At 35.6% G+C, this 20578-nt stretch overlaps 1 protein-coding gene across 3 annotated transcripts in view; it reads left to right on the top strand.

Moving 5' to 3' along the window:
• LOC101630357 (aspartyl/asparaginyl beta-hydroxylase) overlaps positions 1-20578 on the top strand; it is a 195362-nt gene that overhangs the window by 50624 nt on the left and 124160 nt on the right. For all 3 annotated transcript variants that reach the window (XM_012722985.1, XM_012722984.1, XM_012722986.1), the window contains 8 exons: positions 4424-4516; positions 7544-7621; positions 11712-11828; positions 14133-14165; positions 15126-15182; positions 15634-15681; positions 16154-16186; positions 20286-20321. In XM_012722985.1, the coding sequence (XP_012578439.1) occupies positions 4424-4516; positions 7544-7621; positions 11712-11828; positions 14133-14165; positions 15126-15182; positions 15634-15681; positions 16154-16186; positions 20286-20321 (495 nt within the window). The remainder of the gene's footprint in view (positions 1-4423; positions 4517-7543; positions 7622-11711; positions 11829-14132; positions 14166-15125; positions 15183-15633; positions 15682-16153; positions 16187-20285; positions 20322-20578) is intronic.

Here is a 20578-nt window from a genome sequence, read left to right on the forward strand (position 1 = left end):
CAAAAAGCATGAGTTTATCTTTTTTGATTGCTGAGTTATATTCCATTGTGTATATGTACCACATCTTTTTAATCCAGTCATCTACTTTTGGGCACTTAATTTTCAGAACACTTTTAAGGAGGCACAGTTTATCCCCTTTTCATGCTTTTGAAAAACAAAAGTTGTAGCAGAGGTAATGAGCTTGAGGTGAGATTTGAATGGAATTCAAGGCAGCCTCCATTCAAGTACCTGCACCTCTGCAACCATTTCATGTTGCAAGATTATAGTAAATCCACTCTATTTCAGTCTTTGTGGAGTCCCTTCACTGGTCTTGAAACCGGATTTAGGAACTGTTTGGGCAGTGTATCAGTCTTTGAAGATTTATGTCTTGTTTTCCCCCAAGTCTGTCCATCTTTAGTCATTTGATGACACTTTGAGTGTGGAATGGCTCTCATACATCATGGAGGAGCTCACTCAGAACTTACTGGCAGTCTCGGAATTTTGATAAGCCATGGAGCTTATTGGGATACTGCTAAGGTGTACACACAACCCAGGGACAATATGAGGCATGTTCACTTAGTATATGGTGCTTTCTGGTGAATTGATTTGCAGAATGCTCAAGGCCACACACCTGTTAGGGTTATTCTTGGGGCACACTGAGTTAACTGTTAGGTGATTTGTATTAGAAGCAGTAGCAATCCTTGCACATCTACATGAATAACAGCAGCTGGAGGAACGTGCATAGGTAAGATACAATTTTCATTGAATAAGAAATCATTTGGCTAATTAAAACATTTCCTCACCTTTATTGGCTAGGTATATGAGATCCTACAAAGCAAATGTGATTTATAATTCTCCCTTTCTCAAAATTTTTTGAGGAAGCATTTTGTATATAATCACTCTGAAAAGTCAATCTTTTATTTTCACTCAGAGTAAAGGCCTCTGTGATCTTTTCTCCAGGGCCTCTCTGACACTCATACCCTCATTGTTGACTTTGTCCAGCTGTGTTGGCACCTGGCTCTTCTTCCCTTTCAGTACCCTCTCAGCTGAGGAATTCTGAACTTGCTACTCCAAAGCCTCCCCCAGAGCACTCTTCCCCAGGGTACCTTGCCTGGCCACACCCCTGATTGCCTTGGGAGTGTGTGCATATCTCCTCAGCCCTTTCATTTTCATCCCTGTCCCACACCTTCCCCAGACCATCTTTCCTCATTTGACACACTAAATAGTTCATGTTTCTTCACAATTCTTCCCTTATGGGAGGTAAGCATTTTATGTGCTCATTGTCTGTAGAAAACTCTTACATTACAAGATGTAAATACTTGTTGAATGAATAAAAGCAATGTGCTGCTCAGTATGTTTGAAACTAGGACATTTATGGGAAGAAAATGCATTTATTCCTTCCCTTGAAATCTGGTATAGGTGGTAGCAGTGAATAAAGTAAACTTATGTTGGGCTAGGACAGTTGTGTGAGATGATCAGATTTGCCATGCAAGATTGATTTTAAATGCTCATTTAACTTAAGTTGTCTTCCAAATTTACTTCAAATTGAAGGGGAAAATTTAGTTTATTGAATTAAAATGTGGATTTTAAGACAACATTCTAATTTATTCTGACGCGCTTGAATATCTTAAAGTATGTTTTAAGAGTACTAATTTATTTTTCAAATAATATAGGATCTGTTGTGATTTACTAGCAATTTTCATTCAACCCTAGATAATTACTCTCAGACAATTGTGGTCATCCTGTACCTCTTGCCAATTTAGGAATGAAAGTAGTTTCCAGTTTTGCTATTAAAACTGAAAGGGAACACTACTTGGGAACATCTAGGAAAGATTTGCTGATGCCTGAGAAAGAAGCATAGCAAAAGGCGGGCCTTTTGCTTCTGGACATCATCTGGTCTGTTAAAGTTTTAAAAGTTTATAGAGGGCTAAGAACTTTCCTCAGATTGTTTGATGTTTACAATATTGTTTTAGATTTGCACTGTTTTTATCATGGAAAATACTTGTGATCAGTTATCAATAAACTCAATTCAAATCTTACTTTGGACAGAAGAGACAGTGCTTAGAATTTTCTCATCATATACTTTTGCTTTCTCTTGTTTTCACATTTTTGAGACATAACTCCCAGCTTGTTTAAGAAAACTGATAATTAGGAATATTGTACATATATAAATTTTGGCATGCTATCAATATTAGTATTTGAACACTTTTTGCATCAGAAGTTTTTTATTTCCTCCTCCCCGCCCCAAATGAAAGTTTCCCACCATACAGTAAATAGTTAAACTGCATGTAAACACATTATGAATGGGGTTTACTTACAATTTAACTATTTTCCGTATGGTGGGAAAATATGGTGCTCAGTTGAACCTGTGGAACGCAGAGCACCTGCTACATGTAGGGTTAGTGAAGAGTCACCCTGTATTTTCTTTCCCAAATTGAGATACTTTTTGAGGATGAAATAATTATACAAGATAACAGACATAAACCAGGAATACCCCTGGCAAACTAGTTCTATGGTATTGTAATGACAAATAGGAATTTCTTTGGAAAATGGTAGTGGTGAAACTGATGTAAGATCACTTTGCCACGTGATAGCCCAAAGCTACTGCAGCCCATCCAAGAAGTCTTGGTGTTACCGAGAGTATATAGTCTTTTGAAGACAGTGGCCACACCATTGGGTATGTTCAGACCATAGTAACTGCTGTGTGCCAGGTTTTCTGAAGTGCTGGCAGTACAAAGATAAATTGCTGGTTCTAACGAGTCTCAGGGTCTATCCTATTCCTTTAGCATACTGGCAACTTTAATATTACAATATTACAACTTTAATATGACGTATATGCAAATAACAATAGAAATTTAAAATATATCTTATTACTCAGTTCAGAGTTCAAGTCTTAGGATGTAGGAATGGGTTCCGTAGGATGTGGGAGATTATTTTTTTTTTTGGTTAAAGATTTATTTATGCATACCGAACTGAGGTGTAGGCAAGAGGTGCAGGGGTGGTGAGAGGATTCACCAGAGACAGATCAGGGAGCAGAACAGGTAGATCAACGAAGTACACTTCTGAGGGGAGCAGCGGGCAAGACAGGAGAGGTCTGCTGCGCCATGCTGCAGTTTGCTTGCAGTGCTGTGTCTTGGCCCATTGTGCCACCAGGGAGGGCTGAATGTGGGAGATTTTAGCTCTGAATTTGAAATTTAAGATGTGTTATGTTTTAATAGACCTCTATTCACTCCTAAAAATTGAGCAGGGATTTGTGGGTGTTTGTATATATGTTCCTCTTGGAATCTATTTTATAGTTAGAAGTTGCTCTGTATGTGTTGGTATTTGTTTTCTTAATGGTAGGTTACTTTCGTAAGTAGTCTCAGAAATAAGTAACTGGTGGGAATAAAATGAGGTGGGGTTCTGTGTTTCTCTGTCTCAGTGCCTTTTAAGTTGTAAGAAGAAGCGGTGGGCATGTTTTTAGTCAAGGAAAGAGAAAGTGTTACAGAAGGGTGTGATAAGGAAAGATACACAGAATCATGAAGAAGGTATAAGACATTGCAGTGAGAATTTCCCAAACTATAATCATAAAATATAAGACTTGTATGATGTGCTGATGATTAGAAAAACACTCTAAAAGCTTGACCTTTTTACTCTAAGCTATTGACATCACATCTTTTAGTGACAACTCTTGGATTGTGTCTATTAATAACAGTAATCCTGTTACTATTAAGTACAGGATTCTTAATAGGATAATGAAGAGCCCAGGATTTGGTAAATGGAATTGGCAGCTCTTGAAATAGATAGAGCTTTCTAAATAGTTGTATTAAATTCAGGATATATTTTAATGCTTTATATATGAAATCTAGTTACTTAGTAGAATAGATTTTTAGTTTTGACTTTTAAATACACTTTCCTGTGTATTTATCAAGAGGTCTTTGTTTCCCTACAACATAAACTTTTTTCCTTTATCATTTAGTGCTTATGGATAATATGATGTTTTTAAAAGATCATAAACAAGTCATGTGTGACTTACACTCATTTAAAACTATAATTCCAAGAAAAATAAATACAATATGACGTATACGCAAATAACAATAGAAACTTAAAGTATATCTTATTACTCAGTTCAGAGTTCAAGTCTTAGGAGTCAGTCATTTATGAATGCAAGAAGCATGAAGTTGTAATGAACTTTCTTTGACAAGCTCAGATATGACTTTATTTTAGAGATTTATGAACATGTTTCTGTTTTGATTTTTAAATGAAAGGTTAACTTAGGTAAAGAAATATTAAAGGCCCACATGAAGTCCTATAACATTTAGTGTTTATCAATGTTTTCACAGAGTATATAGTTTCGGAAATTTTGAATTATGTGCACTGTTGAAATGTCTAAGCATTTATTTTTCCTGGTTTAATATATCAAAAAGCAAAGAAAAAAAGTTAACTTTGTGAATAAAAAATGCAGGCCTAAAAGAAAGAGCTGCTTCTGAGCCCAAAGTCCCAGCAGAGGAGGCTGAGCCAAAGCCGTGGTTGGAGGAGCGCGCTCCCGAGAAGAGAGGTAAGCCTCCCCCCAGCACGGACCGGACGCACCGCCGCCTGCCAGCAACCCCTTTTGCAGTTTGCAGAACCATATTTTCTTACAATTAGCTTCACAGTATTTACAAAAAAGTGAAATACTTTCTCTTTTGCTCTTCCGAAATTTTAGAGTAAATTTAAATTTAAAATTTCACACAGAGTAATTTAATTTTTGAGACCATAAATCAAAGACAGATGGCTGTCCCTTGCTGTGATCACACAGTTGGGAACATTAGGAACTAAATGCAGTTTCTTGATTCCAGTTCCAGCATTTCTGTGCCATTTTACAATGAAAGTGAAATAAGAAACACATTGTACACTGGGATTGCCATTGCATTCACATTATTTTATATAGAATAGGTCTACTGATTCCCTGTCTTTTTAATAAGAGACTGTCCTTTCTACAACAGAAATCTTCCTAGGCCTCCATGTGATCTGTCCTGAAGACTTCTACCTGAAATAGAATATAGAATCCTGGTTACCTAAGGTCTCTGTGACTCACAGGATGAAAGTCTTAAAGTCTCTTAATAAATGGGTAATTTTTAACCCAGTACTGTCATTTCAAATTTATACTATGATTTTCACTACAATGTGCTATTGAATTTCTGCAACTTTTCATTTACTCAGTAGTCTTCAGAAATTTGGTTTCATTTTGCCACCTAGTGAAAGTCCTAGGTATGACACCACATTTTTACTATCCACTAAGTCCTGGTTCCAAATGGTACTTTAGCTTATTTTATCATTGTGTCCTTATGAATATTATTTGCTCTCCTTTTTTTCAAGATCAGTATGTTGCACTAATTTTAAAAATTTGTTCAAGTTATAATCCCAGGACAATTTCTCCCTGCTATTCCTATAGGGTTGCTATACTCATACTATGATTCTACAAGAAAGATTGTTGCTAAGCCTATATTATTCAAATGTGATTTGACCTGGCACCTCAAATTTTACTTCATGCTAAACTTAAAAAATTTGTTTTTCAAAGCTAGTCCCTACTCTTAAATGCCTCATTTGCTTCCACTCTTTCAAAGTTTTTATTAATATACTTGACATATTACTAATGACTTATTCTCCTGATCCATCAGCATATTATCAACTCATAACCTTTTATAACTTCTTGGCAATATTTATTTTAATTTAAATGTTTCTTTCCAAGCTTTTCTTTTATCTAAGTCTTCAGTTTTTCTAACTACCTATCTATTCTATGAACATAGGCACATACTTTCTATTAAAGAACAAAATACCTCCAGCCTCCCACCTTGCTACACTAGCCAGCCTTTTGCAAGACTAGTCATGTCTTATTTCAGTCCTTAAGTCGTTACAATCTAGATTTTGGCCTTACCAGCCTGCTCCTGGGGAAAGTGGACATCACAAAATCATAGAAGAAGTTGACATTGTGCAGTCACTAAACTCAAAGCCAGTGCTGATAGCAGATGATTCTAAGAGGCATGTGAAGGAAAGATCTCCTGAGGGGCTTAGACAAAGGAAGCTACCAAAGGACTAAGGAAAGAGCAGACTGGACCACTCCCACTCTAATTCACATTGCAGTCTGTAAGGTGTTGTGAGCAGATGTAAAACACACACATTGTGAGAAAATTTGAGGGAGGAGTAAAGATTGATAGGCCCCTCTATAATTACACTAGAATATATATATATGTATGTCTATGGTCATAGAATATATATATATATATATATATATATATATATATATGAATGGTTTGTGAAATATAAACATCTAAAAATAAGAGGTACTTTTTGTGCTTTTGAAATTACAGCATTAACACGATAGCTTCTTAAGCTATTTTTCTACCTGAAGTTCCAATTAACCTATTCTGTTTTTGTCATTGAAGATTAGTATGTCAATATAACAGATATCTTTGGCATTGTTTCATATCACAAAATTCACGACATGAACATAGATGATGTTTGTTAGAAAACTTATGACTGGCAATATAATTGTAACTGCTTGTTTTATGATGTTGTTAAAAGCCCAGTGTGTTGTCAGAATGTCTTTACTAATGTTGTTCACTTTTCTAATTTACTTTTTATGAATCTGTGGAGCTGATAGTAAGATGGGGTTCTTCAGAGATGAAAGAATTGTCAGTTAGCACGTAAGGTCTTCTGTTCATGCTTCCTGACAACTTGCGAAAGTACCCAGCCAATCCCAATCATCCTGACCCTCCTATAATTAGAGGATCCTTTCTCCTGACTGTGGAGAAAGGATGGCAGTGGTTGACTTTATACATTAGTGTGCACTGACCACGACTATCACATTTTAATCTTTAGTTATCAGTACTTCCTTCCTGAAAGTGTTGCCCTTATTACTTTATTGTTGGCTACTACTTCCTTTCTGAAAGTGTAGCCCTTCCCTCTTTATTCTGTCTCTAGTATGACTTTCATACTGAAGTAATTTTGCCATAGAGACTTTTTTTCTAAAATCAAATCTCAGTCTGATTTAGTTTACTTTTTTTTTTTTAAAGAGATTTATTTATTTGTGCATATAGAACTGGGGCACAGATAGAGTTGCAGGGGCTGTGAGAGAATTCACCAGAGACAGAGTGGGGAGCAGAACAGGCAGATAAGTATACTGCTGAGAGGAGCAGCGGGAGGGTCAGGAGAGGTCTGCCACACCATGTGGGTCACCTCAGGTGCTGGGGGTCAAACTTGCACTGAAGCGGCAGTGGCTCTCTTGCAGTGCTGCGTTTTAACCTGCTGCGCCACCCGGGAGGGCCCTAGTTTCCATTTTATTAAGTCTTAATGGAGAACTCATCATTTATATCTTAAATCTAATGAGAACTCATCATTTATAGTTACCATTTATATAAACCAATTTAAAATATATGCTACGTTTACGGACATAGAAAAAAATGGTAAAATGATATGACAAGGGTGCAGTGTTGATTAGCCAAATATATTCATTTGAATATGTATACATACATGGATGCTATAGCTCATGTTCTACATTAATGTCTAGAGTTTTTCTACTTAATTACTTTTGTAATTATTTTAGAACCTCAGAATATTGAAGATGAAGTACAAGAACAAATTGAGTCCCTTCTCCATGAAACAGTATACACAGAACATCATGGTATGAATTAAAATCTACTGTTTTGTCATGCACTAGTAAAATAATAGTTAATCACATGAAATGACATTATTAAAAAATTTAAATCATAAGTAAAGGTTTTTTTAAAACTAATTCAGAGTAACTAGAGAAACAGGGATTACTGAAATAACACTAGATTTGTTCTGTTTTGCCCTGATAAGGAACTTATTGTACACATCTAATAAAAAAAATGGCTAGGCATATATGAAAATAAAGAAATGAGAGCTATGAATTAATAACAATACATCAAAAATAGAAGGTAAGAGCAAGGGGGAGGAAAATACAATACAACCAAATAAGCTGTGATGTGCTACCCAGGTGCTGTATGAACTCTCAGATTTTCTGGCATATGGTGCTTGCCAAGACAGAAAGGAGAACCTGGAATTATGTTCCCAGGAAGGAAAGAAATGTGCTAAAGAATAGAAAGCATTTTCCTAGTTCTTATATCTAAAACCTTTCTTATGTGAATGTCTGTATCTAAAATATTAAATAATATTTAAATTTAAAATCATTTTTTTTCAGATTTTAAAGACTGTTTCTTGAAGCATTCTTTGATTAAAAACAGAGACTATGTTCCCAAAATGCAACTCACAGAGGAGTTTGTGAGAGGCAGAACCTGGTGTCCTTATACTTCTATTTGGTGTAAGCCAAAGATAGTTCTAGAAGAAAAATTATGCTTCTTAAAGCAATAGTTCCCTACATTTTAAATTGTGCTTTTATCAGTGCTTTGTGATTACATGTCTGTCTATGTTGGGGAGTTGTAGATTGTAGACAGTCCCTGCTAGAGGTTTAGGAACCTGTGTCCTTTCATTTCCAGTTTCCCAGTTTCTTCTCAGCAAAAAAAGCTACTTCACCCAAGTGTATATTTTCCTATGTAGCATGTACAGATTTCCTCTTCTTGTGTCCTTTTTTTAAACTTCAACCTAACACAAGAAGGATGCAGCCTAAATAAATTGATGTTGTCTATATAATGAGGTGAGTGCTATGGAAAGTTATCCATACTTAAAAGTTAGTAGCAGTTTCCTGGAGGAAATCTCTTTTTGATTTCTGAATCAAAAATGATTCTGGTAGTGTAGAGCTTTGCCAGGTAAATGTCATTAACTGAAGTTTTTGTTTGTTTGTTTTAAGAAGAGCTGGGGTGTACCCAGAGGTATGGGGTCAGGGACCAAGGGTGAGAGGGCTTACCAGAGACAGAGTGGGGAGAACAGGCAGATCTGGCTGGGGATTGAACTCAAGCCTTATTGGTGATAGCTCTTAGTGTTAAGCCCTAGGCTACCACAGACGCTCTCAGTACAGTGTTTTAAGCAAAAGCCATGGTGTTTGTGAAAGTTCACTAACAAAAGAGGATCTGAAAGTAGTTCAAAGTTTTTGTTTGTTTGTTTGTTTTAAGAAGAGCTGGGGTGTACCCAGAGGTGTGGGGTCAGGGACCAAGGGTGAGAGGGCTTACCAGAGACAGAATGGGGAGAACAGGCAGATCTGGCCGGGGATTGAACTCAAGCCTTATTGGTGATAGCTCTTAGTGTTAACCGTGGTGTTTGTGAAAGTTCACGAACAAAAGAGGATCTGAAAGTAGTTCAGGATGACTGGCATCCTGTATACGTAGGTGGGAGTGTGAAAGGAAGGGTATGTTTATTTGTAAGAGGATTTGAAGTCTTTGAAGAGCATTAGAGATTGCTCTATGCTCTGTGTGAGGGTGAAAAATGAGTTGAAGGGAGAATAGAGCAGGGAGATCTGACGGGAGGGGCCATGGTTAACCCAGGTTAACCTCTGAATAAGGTGCTCAATCAGACTAAGTTTAGCCAAAGGTCAGGGACGAGCGAAGCGAAGAAGGTCAGTACAGATAAAGGTAGCTGAGTGTGGAAGCTAGACAGAAGAGGATCAGGTCTGGCACTGATGTTAGTTAGGACTTGGGCTTGTTCACTTTAGTGAGCCTTTCTCCTTAGGAAATCGTATACAATGACCATGCCTTTACATTTACTTATATTGCTTCTGAACACTTTACATTAACTATCTGTAGCCCTGAGCCTTCCTCTGCACTTCTGGTTCATTCCACTGTGTACTTACCTCCATTTGCATGTTTTATGACTACTTCAGACTTAAACGTACATAGAACAGAACTCTTGACTTTCTCACAATCTCATTGGCTGCCACCTACCTCTTCATATGCCTTTTTTTACTCTTCCAGTCTTTCAGTTTTGGTTAGCAGTCTCCTTGTCACCTTAATTGCTTATGTGGAAACCTAGGGGTTCTCCTTGGTTCTCTAGGTTTTGCTAGTTTCCTCTGATTTCTTGCTCCTCTTCCCTCACTACAGTGTATCAGCAGGTCCACCTACTTTGCTTCCTATATATATCTTGATTGCACTGTGTTGGTCCTTACCATCACCTCTTACCATGACCATTGCAGTACTATTCATGTGGGTCCCTGTTTCTATTCTTGTTTCTCTTCTCCTCATGTTTGATATGGCCTGGCATGCTGCTTTACCTATACCCATCTCTGTCTTCTTTTAGTCACTCTTCTTTAGCCCAACATCCTTCTCTCCCATCATTCTATATTTCATTACTGGTTCATGTCCAGCAGCTGTCATTAATTAGCTAGGTGGCCTTTAAAGTTTTCTCAAACTCCTCATCTTCCAAAGGGGGCTAATAATACCTACATAATAGGATTGGTATAATGTCTGCAGATGACTGGTAGTGCCAAGAGTCCAGTGAGTCCTCAGAAGACTATTTATTTGTCTCAGGCTGTCACTGACTGAGCAAAGGAGACTGAAGATAGTGTACAAAGTTTGGTTGGCTTTCCTACTGAAAATAGGTATGTTGTAGTGAATAGTGAAGACTGAGAGATCTAAATGTTGCTCATGTGAAACCTACAGAACTGCACTGGATAAAAGGAGTTAGGGAAAAGGAATATACTGAAACAAGAAAAAGAATCATAAAACTAATGACAAGAATTATAATTGACAGTTGGTTTGCTGACTAGCTAAAAATTTGAGATGAGGAGAAACAATATAGCAGGCTACAATAAGAAAATAGAAAACAAATTGTATTGACATAAATTAGTCTACATAAGTCAATAACACTTGACAGCATCACTGTACCAACATAAAAGTAACTTCAAGGACATTCCTGGACTTTTAGGGGAGAGCTCAGTAGTGGTAGAAGAGATAATATGAAAATGATAATAACACCACTTAATACTTACTATGGGCTACACATCTTTCTAAGTGGTTTAATCTCTACAGTGGTATTGTGTGCTTACAGTAGTACAACAGACCTTATTCTAATCATTCTGCTGCACTGCCCAGCGAAGTCCACTTTAGTAGAATTCTTTTGTTAAGAGTATCACAGGAGTAGTCTGTTTAGAACCATGTTAACTTACTATTGGGAGAATTTTTTTTACAGCACAATAATAAGATAAACCATCCTGTATGTTCAACATCTACACAGAAGGAAACAAAACAGTTCTATATATCATAAAAGAAAAAAAATGGGCATCTTTGGAAAGCTTTCAGGCTAAACATAGGAACCTTTAGATGTAAAGTATAATATGGTAACTTAATACAGATAACTAGCATAATGTTCAGATAGGTGCCTAGCTATTTTGCATTACAAAATTTATATAGTCTTTTATTATCATAACATGGAATTTCATATTACTACTAATAAAATGTCATCTCGTGACCTTTTCTCTGACCTAATGATAATTGAAAAAGGAGATATATTAATAATAATAATTATAAATTCATCCAGTCATTAAATATATCTTGAGCATTTCTATGCCTAGGCACAGCCCCAGCTGCTAAGTGTATAGAGTGAACAAATTATATGAGGTTCCTGCCCTCGGTGAGTGTATGCTCTAGTGAGAGCATACCCATCAGGTAGACTAGTACTTGGCCAGAATGGGAGCTTCAGAGCAGGCATCAGCATGTGCAGAGGTTGGAGGGGGCAGGGAAGCCCCAGCAGTGGGAGAGGGACTTTGGTAATCCTTTAAAAGGGACTCAGGTGTCTGTGCTGGCTGTTGGCTCTGTGCCCTTGGGCATAGCCCTACTTTACTCTGTCAATTCTTTTTGTTTAAGGAGGCCTACAGCAAGAAGAGGATGGACCGACAGCGGATCTGCCATCCGAAGACCAGTTTCCTGTAGAAAGTAATATAGAAGATAGACTTGAGACCTTGGAAACCAAATTTCATGAAGGTAGAACAGATATTATGGTTTCAACATAAAGTACAATAAGAAATTTGTAATTATAATCATTAAAGCCTTTCCAAAACCAATATTTAACTTTGGGCTATAGTTGTTATTTTAATGAACTTTATCCATAAAATAGATACTGATTCTATTTCAAAATTGTTTAAGAGAAGGTCTCTGAATATATAAATTTCGTATGAACAGTAAGTGAAATACTTCAGCTCATTACTTTTACTCAACTGTGTCCTCTTTACAGTGTAATTTCTTAAAAGAAATGCAAATAACATAAATTATAGTACACATTTATATAACATGAACTCTGTAACTATGGCAGACAGAATACAATTCTTAGCTTCATATACTAGGTGTTGGCAAACTATTTTTGTAAGTGGCCAGAGGTCAGTAATTTAGGCTTTGCAGACCACACCATTTTTGTCACAACTATTTAACTCTACTATCACAGTACAAAGACAGCCTTGGATAACCCCTAACTGGGTAAGCATGGCTGTTTTCCATATTTTCAGAAGTCAAGCTTGATCTCAACTGTGGAACATAGTTTGCTGACATCTTTTTCTCTATTAGTATTTTAAATGCTGGTTATTTAAGTATCAATTGAGTAGTTTACCTTGTATCAGTTGTAGTAGGTAAGTTAGACTTATTAATAAAAGTTAATCATTATTATAACATACAATACATAAAATAGTAATAATAAAATTGTAATAGTTATAAGCTAATAATTGCTCACTACTGACTGACTTAATGAGAAGTAATTTCTGTGATGTAAATTTCACCATCTGTTTTGTGCTCTATCATGTTTTGATATGAGACTTCATGCTTATTTGAAGCACTGCTAAGCACACATGCTTTGTTCTATGGCATCTATTCACTGTCTTTGTTCCTTAGTCCTTACCTAAATGAACTTTTAAAGACTTTAAACCAGAAGCTTTGTACTCTTTATTGTGTAATTTTATTCAAAACATATAAATATATAAATGATATGACTTGATATTTAAAATGAATACTAATGAAACATTGTTTACTTAAAATGAATTCTTTATTTCTAAATAGTAACAAAAGAAAATAAATCTATTCTGAAATTGGGGGGGAAATTGATGGCACCAAAATAAAATTAACCTTTTTTCACATTACATAATCATTGTTGGAGTCTATGGTTGAAGTGCTTTAGGACCCTGTGCAACAATAAGGTACCACAGGCCACAGAAAATATATGTTCAGACACTGATACTCTTCCTGTTGTCTAATGTAGGAAAAGCACTTAAAGTTTTAAGGGATGGTTTGATGTTAATACTAACCCATAGAATTACAGATAATATATAATTTTATGAGGAAAATAAATTTCAAAATGCTTTCAAACATCATGTGTTTGACTTTGGTTGCATTGTACTTTGAAAACAGGCACTTATAGACAACTTTAGAGCTTGAGAATTATCATGTATGTTATGACTGTTGAAAAAAGATTCTAATTTCTGAGTAAGAATATGATAAAATAATGCCACATTTCCCTGTTATCTATGATGTTCCTTCCCATTTTGGCCAGGAAGACTCAAGAAGTTTGACAGTGGCTCAGAATTTTGGTATCTTAGATGCTACCCTTATACAGCAAATTTCTGTAAAGACACATAAATGGGAACACAAGGATTTGGTATTTTTGAGGCTAAGAGCAGGGAGCAGGAGAAATTTTTTTAAAATTTCATTAACTTTTATTTGAGAACATTTATTTTCTGACATAATTTTTAATTAATACATAAAGACATTCTAATAAGAATTTTTAAAAATCTAAAGAAATTAAAAAATATTTATACTGTGAGCTGTTCAGTTAATTGGTGTCATGTTAGTGGGAAGGATATCAAGACTTTGACTTCTCGTCTCCCAGACCTGTAAAATCTCCTCTGTTCTGACTTCTGTTCCCATCTGTAGAAAACATTCTGCTGTTCCAGAAAATGAACAAAAAATGTCTAGAAAACAAAATAGTGTTGTGGAATGGGCAGTAGACTAGAAACTCATCTTTGCTGAGTTCAGCCATTATGACTGTTTTTCTCTCTAGAGAGAAAAATCACCATTTTTCTCTAGCCCAGGCTATGGTGTTTGCCAGTCTTGGGAGTTATTGAATAGCTCAATAAGAAAATGTATCAGACATTTCTAACTATACTACTAGTAGGAGATTATTTAGCAGTTATTTGATATTTTTGTGTTTTAAATTACATGTTTTCAAAATAAAATCAGTGGTAAATAGATAAAAACCACATACCATGTTATGATAGTAGTAATCCTGATTTAATTTTGTTCCAGAAGCTGGTGATAGTTATCATGTGGAAAACACAGGTGAGAATTTTATTATTTTTCAGGTTGTAGCATCTTTTCCTACAAAATAGCATCACGAGAGAAAGAACATTATCTGTGATTATTGACAATGGTATATTTTATAATGCACCAGATATATGTAAGATATAGTTAATAATTATGTTATTATATATACCATCTATCTTAGTTTTATTTATATATGTATATATCTTTGTGAATATAGTTTTGTGGTCTTGAAGTCCACTTCCTGAGGATTAATTCCTAGCATGGGATCACTAGATCAAAATGTGCAATATATTTGCATATTATGTTTTTTTTTTTTTAATTACAAAGTCAATGAAAAGGCAGAATAATAGATTGTCACATGTCACACATCTCCAGAAGGATGACCACAGTAGAGATGAACACATCATCTTTCAGGGAGCCTATGACCAGTTTATCTTTCAGTGTTGGAATAAACCCCTCTCTCTGTGCTTGTATATTATGGGATTTTGTTGGCTGGCATTTAGATCCTGTATTTTTCAACACTATGTATAGCTATAACCACTAGCGTTATATTGCAGTCTCTGAGTCCTGAGGTATTGAGTACAAGTGAGAGGCTGGGAAATGTGCATGTCTCACTCACGCTGTAACAGGTCAGGGTGGCTGGGAGGGGAGCTCATCTCTACCGCTCTCTGTTTTCTGTCTCATTTTTGTCTTGCTGAATACAGTTGAATTAGAATAAGATAAAAGAATAAGCTCCATGATTTTGTGGCTCAATTTTAAATCTACTGATGATGGGGACTGTCTTACTCATTTTTGTATTTGGCATTTAGTACAGTTAGTACTGGTTTGTTCCAAGAGCAAATGAAAGTTTGAGCTTCAATATGATATGAGTTTACATTCCTGTTATTACTAGAATTGTGCTTTCCTATTTTGAATATGAAGTGTACTCCTTATTTGAGACATGTTGTAATTTGATAATTACTTCTTCATTTATAGCTGCACAGGACTATAATCAGGATGTGGAAGAGATAATTTATGAACAGGAGAATCCAGGTTTGTCATTTGTGTTTCTGTTTGAAGCCATTGCAGAAGAAATTTTCACCCAGGTTTAATGATTCACTTTTTCTTAACACAGAGATCTCTTGACAATCCTCAATCATTTTTAGTTGCCCAGAAATTTCTGAGTATAGTTTCATATTACATGAAGAAATGAGGTACAAAAGAGGAATTTCTACCTTTGAGAGAATTTTGGAAATCAATGAGACAGTGTCTACAGAAGAGTGAGACTGAAAGCAATTCCTAGTTCTGTCCTTCCTGTCATTCTGATTTAGCAAATTATGGAATCTTAGTAATTTTAAATGTTATTAAATGATACTGTTAATTTCTATAATACATGATTGTGAAGATCAGAATTAATTTTAAATATTTTTAAATTATGAAATATATCGAGTTATATGCTTCATTTGTTCATGTCTGGTAAAGGTGTCGCTCTGTTATTTTTTAGATTCCAGCGAACCAGTAGTAGATGATGAAAGACTATACCACCATGCAGGTATTAAATAAACAATCTTACTAGATTTTAATCATTGCATAAGACTTGAAGGCTGCAATTCTTTGTTGTAATGATTTTTCTTTCAAAGGAGTCAAAGAAGTAATTTTCACAACTAATAGAAGATATTTTGCTTTGCAACAAAATGAGATTTAAAAAAATATCAGACTTCCACATTGTACCTCATCTACCACTGACTGCACAAAAGAACAAGATATTAATTCCTAGTACTACTTTGTCATATCTTGCTTTATGCAAGGATTTTGGAATTTAAAAATAAAAATTTTGGAATTTTTATGAGACTAATTTACTTACTCTTTCCTCTTGCTGCTTTTGAGCAGAGGCATTTACCATTGAATGTACATCTATTTAAAGAAGTAGAATTCTGTATTTGAGATTGTTGTGTTTTTCAGTTAAGTAATTACATGGAATGATTCATTACATACTTATTTTGATTTTATTCTTCCTTTTGCAGATGATGTAACATACCAAGACTATGATGAGCAAGGTTTGAAAATATTTTTTTAACCTAACGCTACTGGCTTCTTTTAAGATCTACTCATAGTTTGGCTCTAATATGTAGAGAATGGTATTTTAAGCAACAAATACCATAACTTAAAGCATCCAACTAAATATAGGTTTTCAAATAAAATTTACAGGGGATTTTTTCCCTATTTCAATGCTTTGGCTGTTATCTAAATAGTAAGCTCTTTGCAATTGCCTCAGGAAACAACTCTGGAAAATTCCTCTCATTACTTTATGGTCATGTCTCTCTTTTGACTAAAATATGCCTTGTGCTTCAAAAACTAAGCTTGTCAAAGTTTACTTTGGTGCCTACAATTTATCCTGGTCTTAAGTACTGATCTACCAGTTTAGAGAAAGGTACAGAAAATTTTAATTCTGGGTTTGAAGGTGGCTTGGAGAAAATAATTCTGGCAAATTTGGGTCATGAATAGTAGCACAGTCAGGTTTAAGCAACTTTAAAACCTATTGTTACCCAGACACTTCTCTGTTTTATTAAACTTCATGAAGCAGATTTTATTTTCCCTGCTGCTCAGATGAGAGGAATAAGGTTCAAAGAATATAATTAATTTCTTTAAGAATAGGAAATGGTTGAGCTAATGGAGCATTCTTTTAATTCCAGTATCTTCAAAAATGATTCTGGAAGGAAACGATGGTTGGTTATAACTGTGTCTGTAAGGCAAAGGAGAGGAAAAAAATTGTAATGCTGAGTCAGATATGGAGCTTTCTGTGTGCTGGGTGACTTGGCATTCAGATATGACAAATAATACACAATCCCTACTTTCAAGAAATTGGAATCTCATGATAGTTTGTGAATCTCAATTGAAGAGTATTAGGGATGGCTTTGTGGAGACCAGTTATGCTAATTTATTAAGTGTGTATATTTAAGATTTGACACCCACTGTGATCCTTACTCACAGTGGCTATTTCTAATGGGATATGAATGATACCATTGAAGAATCTTGGCTTGTTCCTTTAGGAATTAATACTTTTTATAATAAGAATCTGGCCAATATGGAATTCAAAAGAGAAAATAGGAATTTGGCAATTTAAATTTACATATAGATGTGGGAATGGAGATACTGATCTTAACTTCAGTCAGTCATTACGTTTTCTTAAGTACACTGAAAAAAAACATGTTTGTAATACAATTTGCAGACTAAGTCTAGATAACATTAAAATCAAACTGAGAGAAGTTCGTTGTGAAAATTAATGATTTTATATATAGGTGGAGTATCATATATTCCTGATAAGCAATAACCTAAAATGCTAGCAAAGAATAATAAATGTAACTTAAGGGATCAAGTTTTGGTGAGTTTTTTTGGATAACTTTGCTATAGAACACAAATATTTTCAAACAAAATAGATCTAACAGAATTATTTTAGCTAATTATTCTAGAGGATTATTCAGTGTGCTAAAACAAAAAAACTATTTAGAAGAGCCAAACTAGAGAAATCAAGTTACTATCAAATAAGGGAAATGGAGCTGGACATAGGGTAAAACAATCATTTTGCAGTAGGAGAACAGAATACATTCTATATTCAACTTTCTTGAATCTCAAAAACATGACTTAATAAATCTCTGGAGGAATAGATTTCCACATAAAACAATATCCTAGAAAGCATCAGGCTGGCATTGAATACATCTAGGAAGTGGCAGTGCAGTTTTATCATCTAATGGATTTGTTTATTCATTCACTACATAGTTATTAAATAAATTGTGTCCAAAACATATGAGATGGAGTAATTCTCTGAACAGCAGGTATTTGAGATAGTTTATACAGACCTCATATTTCAGTTTAATATTAAATCACGTTTTGAAAAGTGCCGGAGTAAACACATACATCTTATATTAAGAGTATGTAGTAAAAAGACCTTACCTCCTATGTGGATTAGAGGAGGTTTCACTGACGTTTGAGCTGAAAATTAGAACAGTTTACATGGCAAAGGGGAAGGTGGCTGGAGAGTTGGAAAGAGAGGTGTGAAACGCTAAGAGTAAGAAGAAAGACATGGCTGAGATTGTCAGATGACGTGGGTCTAGAGGATGCCTGTAAAAGAAATTTCATCTTCACTTTAGGGCACTGATGATAGCACAACGAAATCATCTGCATTTCTGTAAAGATTGATGGGCCTAAGTGTAAAATCCTTCATAGAGGCAAGAGTAGTTAAGGGTAGACCTGTTCGGTTACTGCACTTTTCAAATTTTGATCATTTCTGCATGGTCTCTCAAATCAGAGTCAAAAGAGAAGAAAGGGATGTTCAGCAGTGTTTCATGCTGCTGGGGACTTATCAGGATCAAATATCCATCTGATCTGGAATTACAGAGGCCTTACTTGGCAAGAGCTATTTTCAATGGATAGACATTGGCCAGGAATCATAGGAGTTTAAGTAAGAGTGGTGGCATGGTTGTAGTGAATGTGAAGGGAAGTGACCAAAGCTGAGAAGTACTTCACAGGTAAAAACTGACAGAACTTGATGTGAGAGTCTCTGGGGAAAGAGTGCAAGATGTCCAGAAACACCCCTACTCTTTCAGCCGATGAACTTGATGAATGGGTGTTTTTCTCCTAAGACCAGACTGGAAAACAGGAATGGGGGAAGAAGTTCACAAGTCCAGTTTATGCATGTGATAGTACATGTTGAGACATCCAAAGAGAGCTATTAAATAAGCTGATTGATGGTAGTAGATCTCAGAGAAGTCTATTTGTATGTTAGCTGGAGAATCATCAGCGTATATATGGTAATTGAAATCAAAAGCTGAGCTTACTTAAGGAGAGAAAATACAGTAGGAAGAGAGGAGCTTTTATGGCTGAACTTTGATGAAAACCAATATATAATACTTTATAAGCAAAGGCTTATAAAGAAGGTAGAGGAAAAATAATAGAAGAGAGGATGGTTACATTTAAGTTCAAGGACAGATGAAAAAGAAGATGCAGCTAAGAGATTCAATACTGTGGGTGGAGAATGTCCATTAGATACAGTGATGTGCTCACTGGTGGCCTTAGAGGAGGGAGGCTTCTCAGGAATGTGGTCGGGGAGAGAACAGACTGACTTTGTTGAAGTGTGAAAGCAGAGTGATGATGTAAGTGGCAGCAGATGTAAATGACCCTGAAGAAGTTAATATTGTGAACTGGAAAAATGAGAGGACAGTGTAAGTGGGGTCAAAAAAGATTCTGTTCTTTGAATCAGCAAGAACTGAGCATATTTAAATGCTGACTTGATTCAGGATGACAGAGTGGACAAATATGCCATGCTTTTTTATCTTACAAATACCATCAGAAGCAGACAGAAGAATGTATTAAAAATTTTGCCTTGCTGTGTTCCAGCACTGAGAATATTGCAAAAATAGTAGGTGCTCAAAAGTTTCGCTCTGTTAAATAAACAAAAAGGAGGAGGCATTTATAACTGTGGTGGGAAAGGTAGAAACCTTGTACTTAAGATACCAGAAACTTGGGACATTTTGGAAGATGGGAAAAGCAGGGATCAGGTTGACTAGAGAAAACTGTAACCAAACTGGGTGTGAGAGAACTGCTGCAGAGTTGGGAGCAGAGGAACATGAAGTCCAAGGTTGGTGATGAAAGAAATGGGCAGTGAATTGTTGTTAGAGTGAATTAAAAGTCTGTAGCATATGCTTTGTTGTAAGGTACTAACAGCAGCAGTATTTGCTCCCAGGTTAGAGACCTGAGAATGTTCCAGGTGAATCAAAGAATTGACCTGGTGAAAACTTTAATTCAGAGTAACAATCAGGTAGATTCTGGGTAACTCAGAACTTTTACCACATACATGAAGAAAACAAAAAATGGAAATCCATTGCCACCTGCAATTGGATCCTAGTAACACATGATAGAAGAGAATTTTCCCATTTTATGGGAAAGAAGATTATGTAATCACCCATTTTTATGGCTAGGAAGTGGCTGACCTAGTATTTGAATCCAGGCTTGTTTGACTGCAGACCAAATCCTTCCCCTACCCTGCTGGTCAGTTCTCAGATAAACTTGACATCATCTCTGCTCTTGAACTGTTGAGCCAGTGTTTGATAATGAGAGCTATGCAATGTTAAAGGATTTTTTTTTCTGTGTATTTTATAGTATATGAGCCAGAAAATGAAGGAAGAGAAAATTCAGGTGAGTGTATTTTCTCAGGACATGTTTCCTAAAAGTCATACCCTCCTGTATTTATTAGAAGACATTAACTTGTCCAACAAAGATAAATGGTATGAGAAATGTAAGTTACCTAGAAAATAATTGGATATTGTCAATTTATTTATTCCCTATCCATGTTGCATATTTTAGGTAAACAGAGCTATTACCAGCCTTACTGTTTTTAATCTAATTTAGAATTTAAAGTGTATCTTCTATTTGAAATACTTGTGAGCCTCTGT

Source organism: Condylura cristata, unplaced genomic scaffold, assembly GCF_000260355.1.
Source record: "Condylura cristata isolate star-nosed mole 26May11 unplaced genomic scaffold, ConCri1.0 scaffold00009, whole genome shotgun sequence".
Taxonomy (NCBI): Eukaryota; Metazoa; Chordata; class Mammalia; order Eulipotyphla; family Talpidae; genus Condylura; species Condylura cristata.